Here is a 12,291-nt window from a genome sequence, read left to right on the forward strand (position 1 = left end):
AAAATTATTTAGAGAGGCTAATTTTTAAAAACTCTTTTTCATGACAGTATAAACCAGATTTTAACAAATAATAAAATGCCTGTAATCTAATAGTTTTCAACTAACTCAGGTGACTTCTACTTAATATATAAGCAACTATAATTAATACAACAAATTATCAGTATTTTTATTAAAGCAACTACCTTAAAAACCTCTAATAAACCTATTTTTTTTCTAATTTCTTTTAAAGCTTTTTGCAACTCAGGAGCTCCACCAGTCAGAATGAACTATCTTCCCCAAGTAATCTAAGTTAGTAAAGTTTTACTATAATCTCCCAAAAGAAAAAATAGTACTTAAAAAATGTTTAGAACATCCAAACCCCTAGAAGAATTAAATAAAAGGTATACAAGAAAACAGTAGGAAATCATCTTAGATGATGGCAAGGGGAGTCACATGGAGCAGAGGCAGCTTGATACAGGGAGAGGGACAAGACATGAATTAAAAACCTAAATTCTAGCTCTCATTTATTTTCTAGCCCCATGACTATGAACCTGAAACTCAGAGCCACTATTTTCTCATATGTAAAGTGAAGGTGATAATAAGATTAACAAAATCATTGGCCCTTTTGATTCAGGTAAAATGAGCAACAGTTACTGATCAACATAATATGGTTCTAGAAGACATACAAAATTCCTGTTAGGATAAAAAATAATTAAATATTCTATAAAATACATGCTATCATTTGATATTTACATTAATAACTTAAGCACGTTTTAAAATTCTTCTTTTTCCATAACAGTACATAGTAGTAGACTGCAAAACAAATTAGGACTACTCCATTCCTTTGTTATTCAAAGTAGAGTCCATGCACCAGCAGAAAAGCATCGTCTGGAACCTTACAAGAAATGCAGAATCTCAGGCCTCACCCCAAAACTACTAAATCAGAATCTGCATTTTAATAAGATTCCACAGTGACTTAACACATTAAAGTCTAAGGAGCACTGCTCTGGTCTACTCAGAAATGTGAGCCTACTTTAACAAGTAATTAAGTCATAAAATAAAGTTGGCTTGATTTCTTCCTAGATTCTATCTGAATAAATCAGCAACTTCCTCATCTTCTAAAACCATCTATATTTGTTTAATCTACCATAAACAAAAGAAGAACACAAGTCTAACAATCGCTAAATATTGAGCAGCTTCAGGAGTATATTCAAGACACCAAGAAGTCTATACTGTATTATTCCCTAAAACTATCCATCCTTTAATTTGTTAAAACCAACAGTTGCAAATTAACTCCTTTTTTAAAAACATCTGGCTACTAATCACCACTAATATACTAAGTGATATTATTAAAAATCTATTTGCCTTTACTGATTACACACAAAGGTCACCTATTAGTATGTCACCCTGTACACTGCAAGTACCCCAAAGGGTAACTGTAGTCTTTTTCTTAAGGAAATAGTCAATGTCTTCCTCCATTTCTTACAAATGTCAGGAGGGCCAATGCTACAGCCCTTATTCCTTGCTGTATCTCTGTAACAAAGCCAGGTATGTAAGAGTCTTCAAAACATTTGTTAAAAGAAATTTTCAATGAAAACTGTAGATAACGGCTGTCAAGAAGAGTCTGAGAAAGAGCTTATCTCTAACAAAAGGAGTAAACTATATATACCTTAAAGGCGTCTCCTAGGCTCAAATCTAAACTGTGATGCTTAACAGATTCCTTAAGCCATGTCTATCATTGAGGTGAAAAAGGCAGAACTAGAAGAGAAGGGCCTTTCAAATACAACTGGACAAATGAGGCAGGTAATGAACACTCTGAGATACACTCTAGAAATAAGCAGATTCTGAAGGTGGCAGGTGAAGAACAGTATGATCAGTTTCCTGTTTAGTCAGCATGATTAGCAGGGAAAATTTCTGTTCTAACCCCTATGTACTCAAAAAAGAGGATGGAAGGTTTGAGTTTGGAAGAGCACCTGGATGAATGGGAGGAAAGGGTAGCTTTTGCAGAATGCAGGGGTAGACAAGGCAGAGGCTGGGCTAAAAAGTGGTGAAGAAGTCAGAATGTGATGGGCAGACAGGAGGGAACAGAGACCTTCACCAGCAAAAGAGGGGAAAGCTGCAATGTCTCAAGGTATGAGGGAGCAGATGCCCTGAGAGTCATTCAGCACAGGGTTAAAACAAGATGTTTCCTCTAACTCAGTTCTATAACAGTTACCCAAGAGCCTGAAAGAATGCAGGACAGAGTCAAAAAGCAGAGGAAAAAAGAATTTTCATTGCAAGTTTGCCTGAATAGAGATCATAATAATGGTAGAAAGTGAGAGAAATTACAAAATTTCCTAGAGCAAGCAAAAAATAAGAACAGATTCAGAAGCTGTAAAGAAGAAAAGACAGTAACACAGATGAGAGAATCAATGTGTAATTCAAGCTGAAGGCTGGTTATACTGGGATTTAATTTGACAGGGTTAGTATTAGATGAATCAGGTTCAGGGAAAGTCAGTTTACTCACCTGGAAAATGGGGATAATAACAGTACCTAGCCCAAAGGAATATGAGGACTAAATGTGATAATACATATAAAGCACTGGACACAGTGCCTGACACTTAGTAAGAATCCAATAAATGTTCACTGTTATTACTGGGCAATAAAATGGTATTTATTGAATAAGTAAGCAGGTTATGCTGCATTATAAAAAGGTCACTGTTGGGAAGGAGAAAGATCTTGATCCTATTCCAGTTCTGTTACTTTCTAGCTATGTAGCTTTGAGTCTATTTCTTCATCTACAGATGGTTAAATAATATCTAACTTATAGAGATGATCTGAAGATTAAATATAAGGTATATAAAATGCAGTACTACAGCATCTTAAAATGGTCCTATACTAAATGCTCAATAAATGGTAGTGAGTTTCATCACGTGCAGATGATATCTGGTTTCAAACTCCTGACCTCAAATGATTCACCCGCCTCGGCCTCCCAAAGTGCTAGGATTACAGGCGTGAGCCACCACACCCAAGTGCAGATGATGTCTAAATTCATGACTTCAGAAAATGGCCTATTCATAAAAGTCAGTTCATAAGGGAAAAGGAGACAATTTCAAGGGGGAAAATATATCTCAAGAGAGAGAGCTGAAGAATGCTGCCTCATTTCCTGGAAGCCAAGATCAGGATACAAGTAGTTTCCTTCTCTCCCTGTTTCCAAATTTTGCTAGGCTTCTCAGAAAAAGTAGTCATAAAACTTAACCTGGGAGTTCCAAGTTCAACCATCCACCCAGGGCTGCCAATGAACTCAAAGCTTTAAGAAAATTGAAATGGTGTTTCCCTTTAGGAAAAAAGATGGAAGATACCATTAGAGTGTGTGAGTTAATGGGAACTTTAGCCAAAATCTTCCCTTGACTCTAACAGTTCTATAAGGTGAATAGTCACTGGGTAAAATACTGTTAGTCTTGAATGAATTTCATTATCCTTTCACTAACAAGTTTCTAGCTCTTGTATTACGCAATTTGGCAAATACTTTCATAATTCACTTTGAATACACTTTTTTTAAACAATCCTACACCATCACATGGAAGTTAACCATCTTCTCAGGCTAAATATCACGTTTTGTATTCTACATATATTCACATATTTGTGTATGTATATAGTATATGAATAAATATCACTTTGTAGTTTAATCTCATACACCAGCCTTTATAGCACCTTTGAATATTTAGATGTGTTTCTTTAGATGATCTCTGGTGATAGTACGACTGTGTTCAGATTTAGTATTCTAAACAGTGATACTTTCTGGATAACAGTAAAAAAAAAAAAAAAAAGAAAGGTAAAATAAAAGAGAAACATAGATTACAGGCCTGGTTATTTCTTTCTTGCTTGGCTAGTGTGACGGGAAGACAAGGGCACTTGGCTAGGGACAGAACAACCAGTGCACACTCATTTGCACTATAATGACCACCTACAAAAGTTACTTAACTTCTGTAAATCTCAAGGACTTCTAAATATATGGAAAAATGCCTTCAAGGCCCATCTCCCAGAGTTATTGTGAAGTTCTTGGCAAAACTATAAAGCAAAATACAAAGCTAAAGTTTTCTTTCTTGTTATTTGCTACTTTCTAGCCACTTGGATTTTTTTAAGCCAACAGCTATATAGTCTCTTTATAAAGTCATTTTACTTTAACCTGAAAAAATAAAGAAGAATTGACTGTTTTACCATTGAGCACTGAAGAGATCATTTCTACAGGTGCTAATATATCAATTTTACAATATATGAAATTCTTGCATTGTGGTTAAAAAAAAGCACATAACATAAAATACACCATCTTAATCATTTTTAAGTGTACAGTCCAGTAGCATTAAGCATATCTACATTGTTGTGAATCTCTGGACCTTTTCTATCTTGAAAAACTGAAACTTTATACCCTTTAAACAAGTCTTCAGTTCTCCTTCTCCCCAGGCCCTAACAAACATCTTTCTATTCTCTGTTTCTATTAATTTGACTACTTTATTCATTTATTTATTTATTTCTTTATTGGGCCAGGATCTTACTCTGTCACCCAGGCTGGAGTGCAGTGGCACAATTATGGTTCACTGAAGCCTTCACCTCTCAGGTTCAAGCGATCCTCCTCCCTCAGCCTTCTCAATAGCTGAGACTAGAGGCATATGGCACCAAGCCCGGCTAATTTTTAATATTTTTTTGTTGCCCATGTTGGTCTTGAACTCCTGGGCTCAAGTGATCCTTGAGCCTCCACCTCCCAAAGTGCTAGGATAATAGGCATGAGCCAGTGGGCCCAGCCTGAATTTGACTATCCATACAAGTGGAACCAAAATTCCACATACATAATTATCTTTTTGTGACTGGACTATTTCACTTAGTATACAAGGTTCAACTATGTTGTAGCACATGTCAGAATTTCTTTCCTTTTTAAGGCTGAATAATATTCCATTGTATGTATATACCACGTTGTATTTATCCATTTATCCATCAATGGACATCTGGGTCGTTTCCAACTCTTAACTACTGTGAATAATGCTGCTATGTACATGAGTGTGAAAAAATATATAAAATTAGTTAAAAACACACATCTGTGCTCAAGTTTTTGTTTGATAAGTGAATAAAAATGAAAACAGAAAAGTTTGCTCCTTGGAATTCTGCAGTTCAAAATCACAAATGCTTTTATGTGATTATACCTGACAGTGAGTAACTGATTCCCTCAATGGATTAATGCAATTGTCTTTCAAATTCCAAAAATTTTACTCTAATACAATATAATCATAAATAAGACATCATACTAAGGTATTTGTTTACAAATAATATTTCATGAAGAAAAATATATGAGAAAAGATTTTAAAAATTTGTATTTTGATTAATGAACATACTGATACCACAACCACTTAGTTTCTTTTGTTTTCTCTTCTGTAAGACCTACATATTTTTATCAATTTCATAAAAATCTTAAGCCATACTTCCAAACTTAAGTAAAAAATGCTCATATATATAGTGTTTATAATAGAAAATCATTTGCAATGATGTATGTTAAAATTTCATATTTTCTATTGGAAAAATATGAAGACTGAATTTAGACTGATATCTAGGCTGCTGTTTTAGGAGCTGTTATAAGGATTCAATAAAGTAAGCCTTAAAGGTTATGTAGTTCAATCCTCTCATGGTACAGGTAGAAATAAGAGACCCAAAGAATCATGAATAACTTGCCTAAAACGACATAATATGCCATCCTCAAAAGCTGAGTATCACAAAAAAATTGTAATATATAATTGAGATAATTTTATTATTTAATATTATTGCTGTTTTTGATAAAATAGTTGGCTCTTGGTTATTCAAAGAGTCTAGATAATTAAATAGGTATAGTGTTATAGCAACAAAAGCAATGTTATTTCAAAACAGATGCTTATATATCTGTATACTTTTGTTTCTCTATTCCTCTAGCTATTTCTTATAAAGCAAATTTTAAAAAGTAAAAAGGACTAAATAAGAATCTGTTATTTGTACTATTTAGGCAGTGTTGATAACAGTTTTGCTGGAAAATATTTCATTTACTACAAAGTATGAGGCTTCTGAATCCCTGATAAACGTATGTTTATTTGAAACTGCTTTACCTATTCCAAGAATGAAGAAAGTGACATCTGTATCTAGACTTTGAGAGTCAGGTAGAACCTTACAGATTACCTAATTTAACCCTCTTAATTTACGGGTGAACAATGCTGAGAATTGGGAAGGCAAAGGAACTTGTCCAAACTGTCACAGCAAATCAGCAGCAGACCAGGGCTAAAACCTAGGTCATCTAAATCCCAGTCCAGAATTCTTCCCATTCACTATACCACACTGCCCTCCTCACTTCCACACAAGGCAATGCTTCCGCATAGACAATGAAGAAAACAATCATATCTGATTTTATATGTCTTGAACTCTTCATTTCTTATCTGTTTTGTGCTACTAAATGACTTAATGGCCTGATTTATTCATTAACTTTAGTTAACAGCAACTGAATTAATGACCAACTGATAAAAAATATCATTCTTTTAAAAAACTCTCTGGCCGGGGCACAGTGGCTCGTGCCTGTAATCCCAGCACTTTGAGGGGCTGAGGTGGGCAGATAACACGACACCAGGAGTTTAAGAGCAGCCAGGGCAACATGGTGAAATCCCCTCTCTATTAAAAACAAAAACAAAAACTTTCTGTAATTTAGTGTGGTCTAAAGCCTTATTTATATTTAGTAACCACAATATATCAAGATTCAAAATTATGCTAGATTAAGAGCAGCATCTCCTGATACATATCAAATCAACAAATATATATGATCATCTCGTGTTGGAGAGAAAAATACAAACGAGTGAAGTGGTAAATAACAATGAAAGTTTAAACAGTTTGAGACTAGGGTCACAGAAGGAATGGCACAGGAAACACATGAGTAATTGCTAAAGACAGTGAGCTCCTGAGACAACAACTTGCTCCAGGGTACCATGAACAAGAAAGGCTTTGCAAAGGAGGACTACTGTACTGGGTTCTGGTAAAAGGTATCTGGAGAAGTAAACAGGGAAAAGGTGGGTAAAGGCAAGGGGAATGGTGGGATGAGAAACATAAGGGTGGACACGTATACATTTTACTAAAGGGTCAGTGAGTTATCCCAGTTGCCTAGAGCTGCAGGTCTTTGGGAAGGGGAATACTGAAGGATCAAGCTAGAAAGTTAATGTGGACCTTAGCTTTAAAAGGCCATGTGTTTCCTCCCCTCTCCTTTCTGAAATCCAAACTCATATGATTTTTAAAAATATATTCTAATGGAAAATAAAACAATAGCACCTTCTTTTGTTAACAGGCAAAATGTCCTGATAATGAAGAGGAAAAAAAGCCATCTAAAGTGAAAAAAGATGGACTCTGTTACACTACTCATTTTGGTGTGCTAACATATGCCTAATTCGTAATAGTAAGTGGCTCAATAAATGAAACACACTTATGTTAATAATGTTAAATCATTTACAGGTGACATTATCCACAGGACTTGAGAGAAAAATAAGAAAACAAATTGAATTTTTAAAGGATGACCAAGTGCTCTGTGGCTCTTAAGATTACAAAAGTGCCAACTGATATAATTATCTGCATAATTCTTAAAACTTTGTCTTCCTAAGCCAAAGAATCTAAGTTAGAACAGTTAAAACTGTCCTGACACCAGTTTTAGAATCTGCATTGTTTACCCTCTTGGAATTCTACCTGCAATAGGATGTTTTACTGTATGCTATCATTGGGGAATGGACAAGAGCATTAGCTATTAAAAGTCTAGCAGTCAGCCACCAAAAATCAGATTGGGGTGAAGGAAAAGACAATAAAAACCAAACCAAAACAAAAAACCATAAATTGCCATGGACCTACCAGAGGCTTCAGGGAGCTTATGAGTAAAGGATAATTAGGACCTCACTGAAAACAGTGACCAAGGGAGATGCCGTGTTAGGAGCTGGTGATGTTTCATTTTTTTTTTTTAATTAGCTGCCTACAACTTGGAATCAGAATGTCTTTTTTCAAAGAAACATTCAAAGAAAACTGCCTTACCAGGCTAAGCCAAACAAAGAAACCTACTTTAGATAATAACATAGATGAAAAACTAAACATTAACTGTGACAAATAAAATTAATGTAAGCATACTGTACAATATTTAACACACATGCTCCTCTGGGGCCTAGCAATCCCTAAGACAAACTTGCTTTTACTTCAGCTTATTGGAGCTGAGTTAAACATCCCCTCCCACTAGCCCCCAGCTTCATCAAACCTGGATGACCCACTGGCCTGGCCCTTAAGCACCTTCCCAGTTTCCATGGTTTTCAGTCAAGCTGTTCCCCTTGCCTTTGACACCTTTTGTCCTAGTTTCCCTCTCCAAATACTCTGACAGTAGTCACATCAACTCCTCATTCAACGGCAGAGGGAAGTAAACTGTGGTGAAGCAGCTAAAATATTCTAAAAACAACTTGTATATTCCTTTCAGGTAGGAGAAGTAGAGATGAGAAGAGCAGGGAAGGACTTATCTGATCTTCCCTAGGACCTAGCTAGGCCTGAGTCTGACAGATCACACTGCCTCCAGACCACAGTATCAAGGAAACAGGAATGACAGTGACCCCCTAGACTTTGCAAGCTGCATGAGGGCAGTGACCAAGTGTCCTCCTTCCCTCCCCAGAGCCTAGAACTGTGTCTGTACATGGCAAGTAAATACGGAAAGAATGAATGGTATCAAAAGCCTGGCTTCCACATTTCATCATCCTACAGCTCTCCTCCCTCTTCCTGTACCACTCATCCCTTCTCCTTTCTGACCCCTCCAAAGTGAATTCAAGGACCCAGTAAGTTAAGCTCTAACTGCAACTACCAAGTAGACAATTTTTTTCACCAAAATAGGGGGTACTGTATCTGTGAAAAGAGGGCCAATGCCAACCATTACCACTCCCAACCAACAGCATTCATACCCTGTGAACAACAGCTATTTAGAAACAAATGTTCAAAAGATATATGGCCTCACAGGAGACACCTGGCTTTACTGTAAGCATCCTACTAACTCTCTAGGGTGTTTATAGGCTAAATGTCAGGTATGCGAAAAGCTATTAAACATTTATTAAAAGCATGAATAAATGAATAATGTCGATAAGTTGGGTATTCATAGATTGGGGAATATTTAGATTCATCAGTTTTAAAAATGTATATACAACTTTTATTACATATATACTTTGAGCCTAGGACTCCAATCCTAATAATTTAAATGTACTTATGAAGTGAAAGAATAGAAGAAAGAAACTAACATGATGACATGGAATACCTACTCTAATACTAACAACTGGTATAAAGTCCTACCCCAGCCTATACTTTAATATAAACCAAGGCTAATTTCCTCACTCAAAATGTCTACAAATATAGAGAAATAAAAATTATTTTTGTTGTTTTTCTAAAAGTACAGTTCTTTCAAAGTTTCAATTCCAATGTACAAAGTGTTAATACTATAGTAAAAGTAACATTTTTGTTGTTAACATATTATGGACCATATTTTGTATTTGCTACATACGTGTCTTTGAAAAGCCCAGTTTTCAGACATTGTTTTGGATATGTTTGGATATTTAAAACACCATTTGATATGATAGCACAAAGTGGCATTTGATGAATAAAAGAATGAAAGAAGCATGTAACTACAGCACTAGGAATGAGAGCAGCCAAGGACAAGGAGCCTACCTCATTTCTTGCTCTCCCTCAATAATTTGCATCCTTTCACCACACTCATCACTATTTCTCAAGACCATCTTTCTCTCCCGCCCATTTTTGTTTCCCCTTCTTTCCAAATATCTGACTCACCAACTTTTGTTTAACCTCATCTAATAAGCTACTTTTCCACTTTGATATCCCCCACCCAGATTTTCATCAAATTATGCTGAGAGGTGGAATCAGAGCAGAGTCAGTGAGTCCAAAAAAAAGGAACACGAGTTGCATAGAATGAGGGATAGTAAATGTAAATGGGACACCAGACTTCAGGTTTACTTGGCCTGGACCTGAAAAATACTCCTCCTTACACAGCAGTACAGCAGAACAGACTATATCCACTAAGCCTCTCTGTTGGTTAAGAAATACCATCTGCCTACATAAGGTAGCTCATTACAGAAAGCAAGGAAGCAGTCTCAGGTTTCGTAAGTGGATAGTCAAAGCATAGGCAAATACCTTCCTTGGGCCTGCTAGTGAGAGGTCACTTGTGTTCTAGGGCTACTCTCACTTCTCAGGCTTGGCCCACAATATTATATTATTGTATATGCCCTTCAAAACCTAGTAGCAAGCTTTCACATGCGGCAACAGCACAAAATTTCCTGTTTCATTTGTGTGTGTGTGTGTGTGTGTGTTTTTAACACAAACATCATTAGGAAGGAATTCACCATCACAGAAAGGTGTATTCTACCTTTGCCCTCGATTTTTCCTTCTGAGACTCAAGAGACGGGAAAGCTCCGAGATAGGATAGGAATGACAGGACTGAGAACTCCTGGGTGTGGCTCTGGCTATATGGAGACTGGAGGATCTCGACAGTGTCTAACTCCAAGGTATGCCAAGTGCAATTACCTGCTAAAGAACTTGTCTGATGTTCAGCTCTATACAATTGTGTAATGGGAAGCCCTGATGCAATGTTTAAAGAACCGAAATCACAGACATGAAGGGAAGGGCACATCTTTACCAGTTTTTGCAGGTACAGTGTAACATTAGTGTCACAGCACATAGAAAAAACAAAAAAAACTTGAAGAAACACTCCATTGAAAACTGCATTTTAACGATTTTCAGCTGTAATGGCTTATTAAATAGCTTATTTCCCAGTGTCAAAGTTGAGATCTTCTGAAAAAGAACATACTTTTCTAAAGAAGTGAATGCAGTATTAATGTCAAATAATCATTTTGTCTCAAACAAAAATAATTCCAGTAAACGTTTTTCCCACAACATAAGCCCTATGTATCGGACTACACTTAGGCTGTAAACCACTGTCTAACTGAACAATAAACACAAAAACTACAGGAATACATTTTCATTTCGAAGTAGGGAAGGCAGAGTCATAAGATGGAACGTTAATATCCTTCACTGATAGGATGCAGTGTGATACTGCAAAAGGATCAGAAAAATTCACATCGTAAAATCATTTCTGAAATCCTTTAAACCTTATTCTAGATTTCAAAAACTTCTAAATGTTTTAAAATCAAAAGCAGCGAAGCAAATGAAGAAATCAACGGTAAAATGCAAAAATACAGTATCACAACTGGGCGCTAGGAAACCTGCATAAATCAAACAATTGACAGCCCTGCCAAATTAACTGCAACAGCTAAAGAAAAGTTTGCTGATTTAAGAACTGTATATATGTAGGCATCTGGGACAACCTCTAGGTGTTGCTGTAGAGACCCTCTTCCTAAAGACTGATTTCTTACCCGGTGTTTTGGCCTCGCCCTCCCTCTGACTGCACTGCAGTGCGCAAAGCCATTACAGACAATCACTTCAAACATATTTGCTGTTGAAAATGCCTCGGAAACTAACAATTCTTCAAGGTTCAAGGAGCCAAACAATGTTATTTTACTTTTCAGTCCAAATTATACTATACATGAAGGAGCTAGATAGAAGAAAAGATTAGCAGGGTTGTGTCAAAGCAACCAGGAGGCTGAAGAAGCCTCCCGTACCTTCAGCTGCCCCTGAAGCCCTCCCTCCTCCCCAGCCCGCTCTCCACACAAAATAGGACTAAATGTTAAAAGGAATCCTGTGCACGGGGAAGAACTGTGAAGCAAGCTCGGGAGATGTGGGAGCAGAGGGTGGGGCGGCTCCTGCGAGGAGCTCTTGGCTGTACAGGCTCCATCTGATATGTCAGCTCCCGCATCCCAGAGCTGATGAGAGATGGAGGCAGCTCAGAGGAAAAACCTGCGAGTGTCGGGGGAGGGGAGGCCTTAACATTCGGATCAGATTAACCAGTGTTCAACCGCAATGCCCGCGCCGGCCCCTCCGCTGATTCGCAGCATCTGAAAGCCACAGGGCGCGGGGGCCTGTGGGGCCCGGCCCGGGCGCTCCGAGACTAGGGGTCGGTGACCCCCGCGGGGGACCCAGCGAGGATGGGGAAGTCAGTGACTTTACCTGCGATGGACCAGGTCCAGCGGTAGAACTCCACCGTGTCGTTGAGTGCCGTGGACACTACGTTTAGGACACTACCCGGCTCCGAGTCCAGGAGCCCCATCGCGGCGATGAGCGGGCGCTGGCGGCAAGAGAAAGAGGAGACCCCCGAGAGACGGCTGATCCCCGAGGCAGTGGCGGCCGACCGGGCGAGCGGCGGCC

General features: G+C 37.7%; 1 protein-coding gene across 1 annotated transcript in view; it reads right to left on the bottom strand.

Moving 5' to 3' along the window:
- The window catches only part of ELOVL4 (ELOVL fatty acid elongase 4), a 33,083-nt gene extending 20,798 nt beyond the window's left edge, over nt 1–12,285 (bottom strand). The window contains exon 1 of the mRNA XM_011950275.1: nt 12,094–12,285. Coding sequence (XP_011805665.1) covers nt 12,094–12,193 — 100 coding nt within the window. The 5' untranslated portion in view covers nt 12,194–12,285. The remainder of the gene's footprint in view (nt 1–12,093) is intronic.
- Between the last annotated feature and the right edge of the window lie 6 nt (nt 12,286–12,291).

The sequence above is a fragment of the Colobus angolensis genome, unplaced genomic scaffold (genome assembly GCF_000951035.1).
Source record: "Colobus angolensis palliatus isolate OR3802 unplaced genomic scaffold, Cang.pa_1.0 Scaffold304, whole genome shotgun sequence".
Lineage (NCBI taxonomy): Eukaryota > Metazoa > Chordata > Mammalia > Primates > Cercopithecidae > Colobus > Colobus angolensis.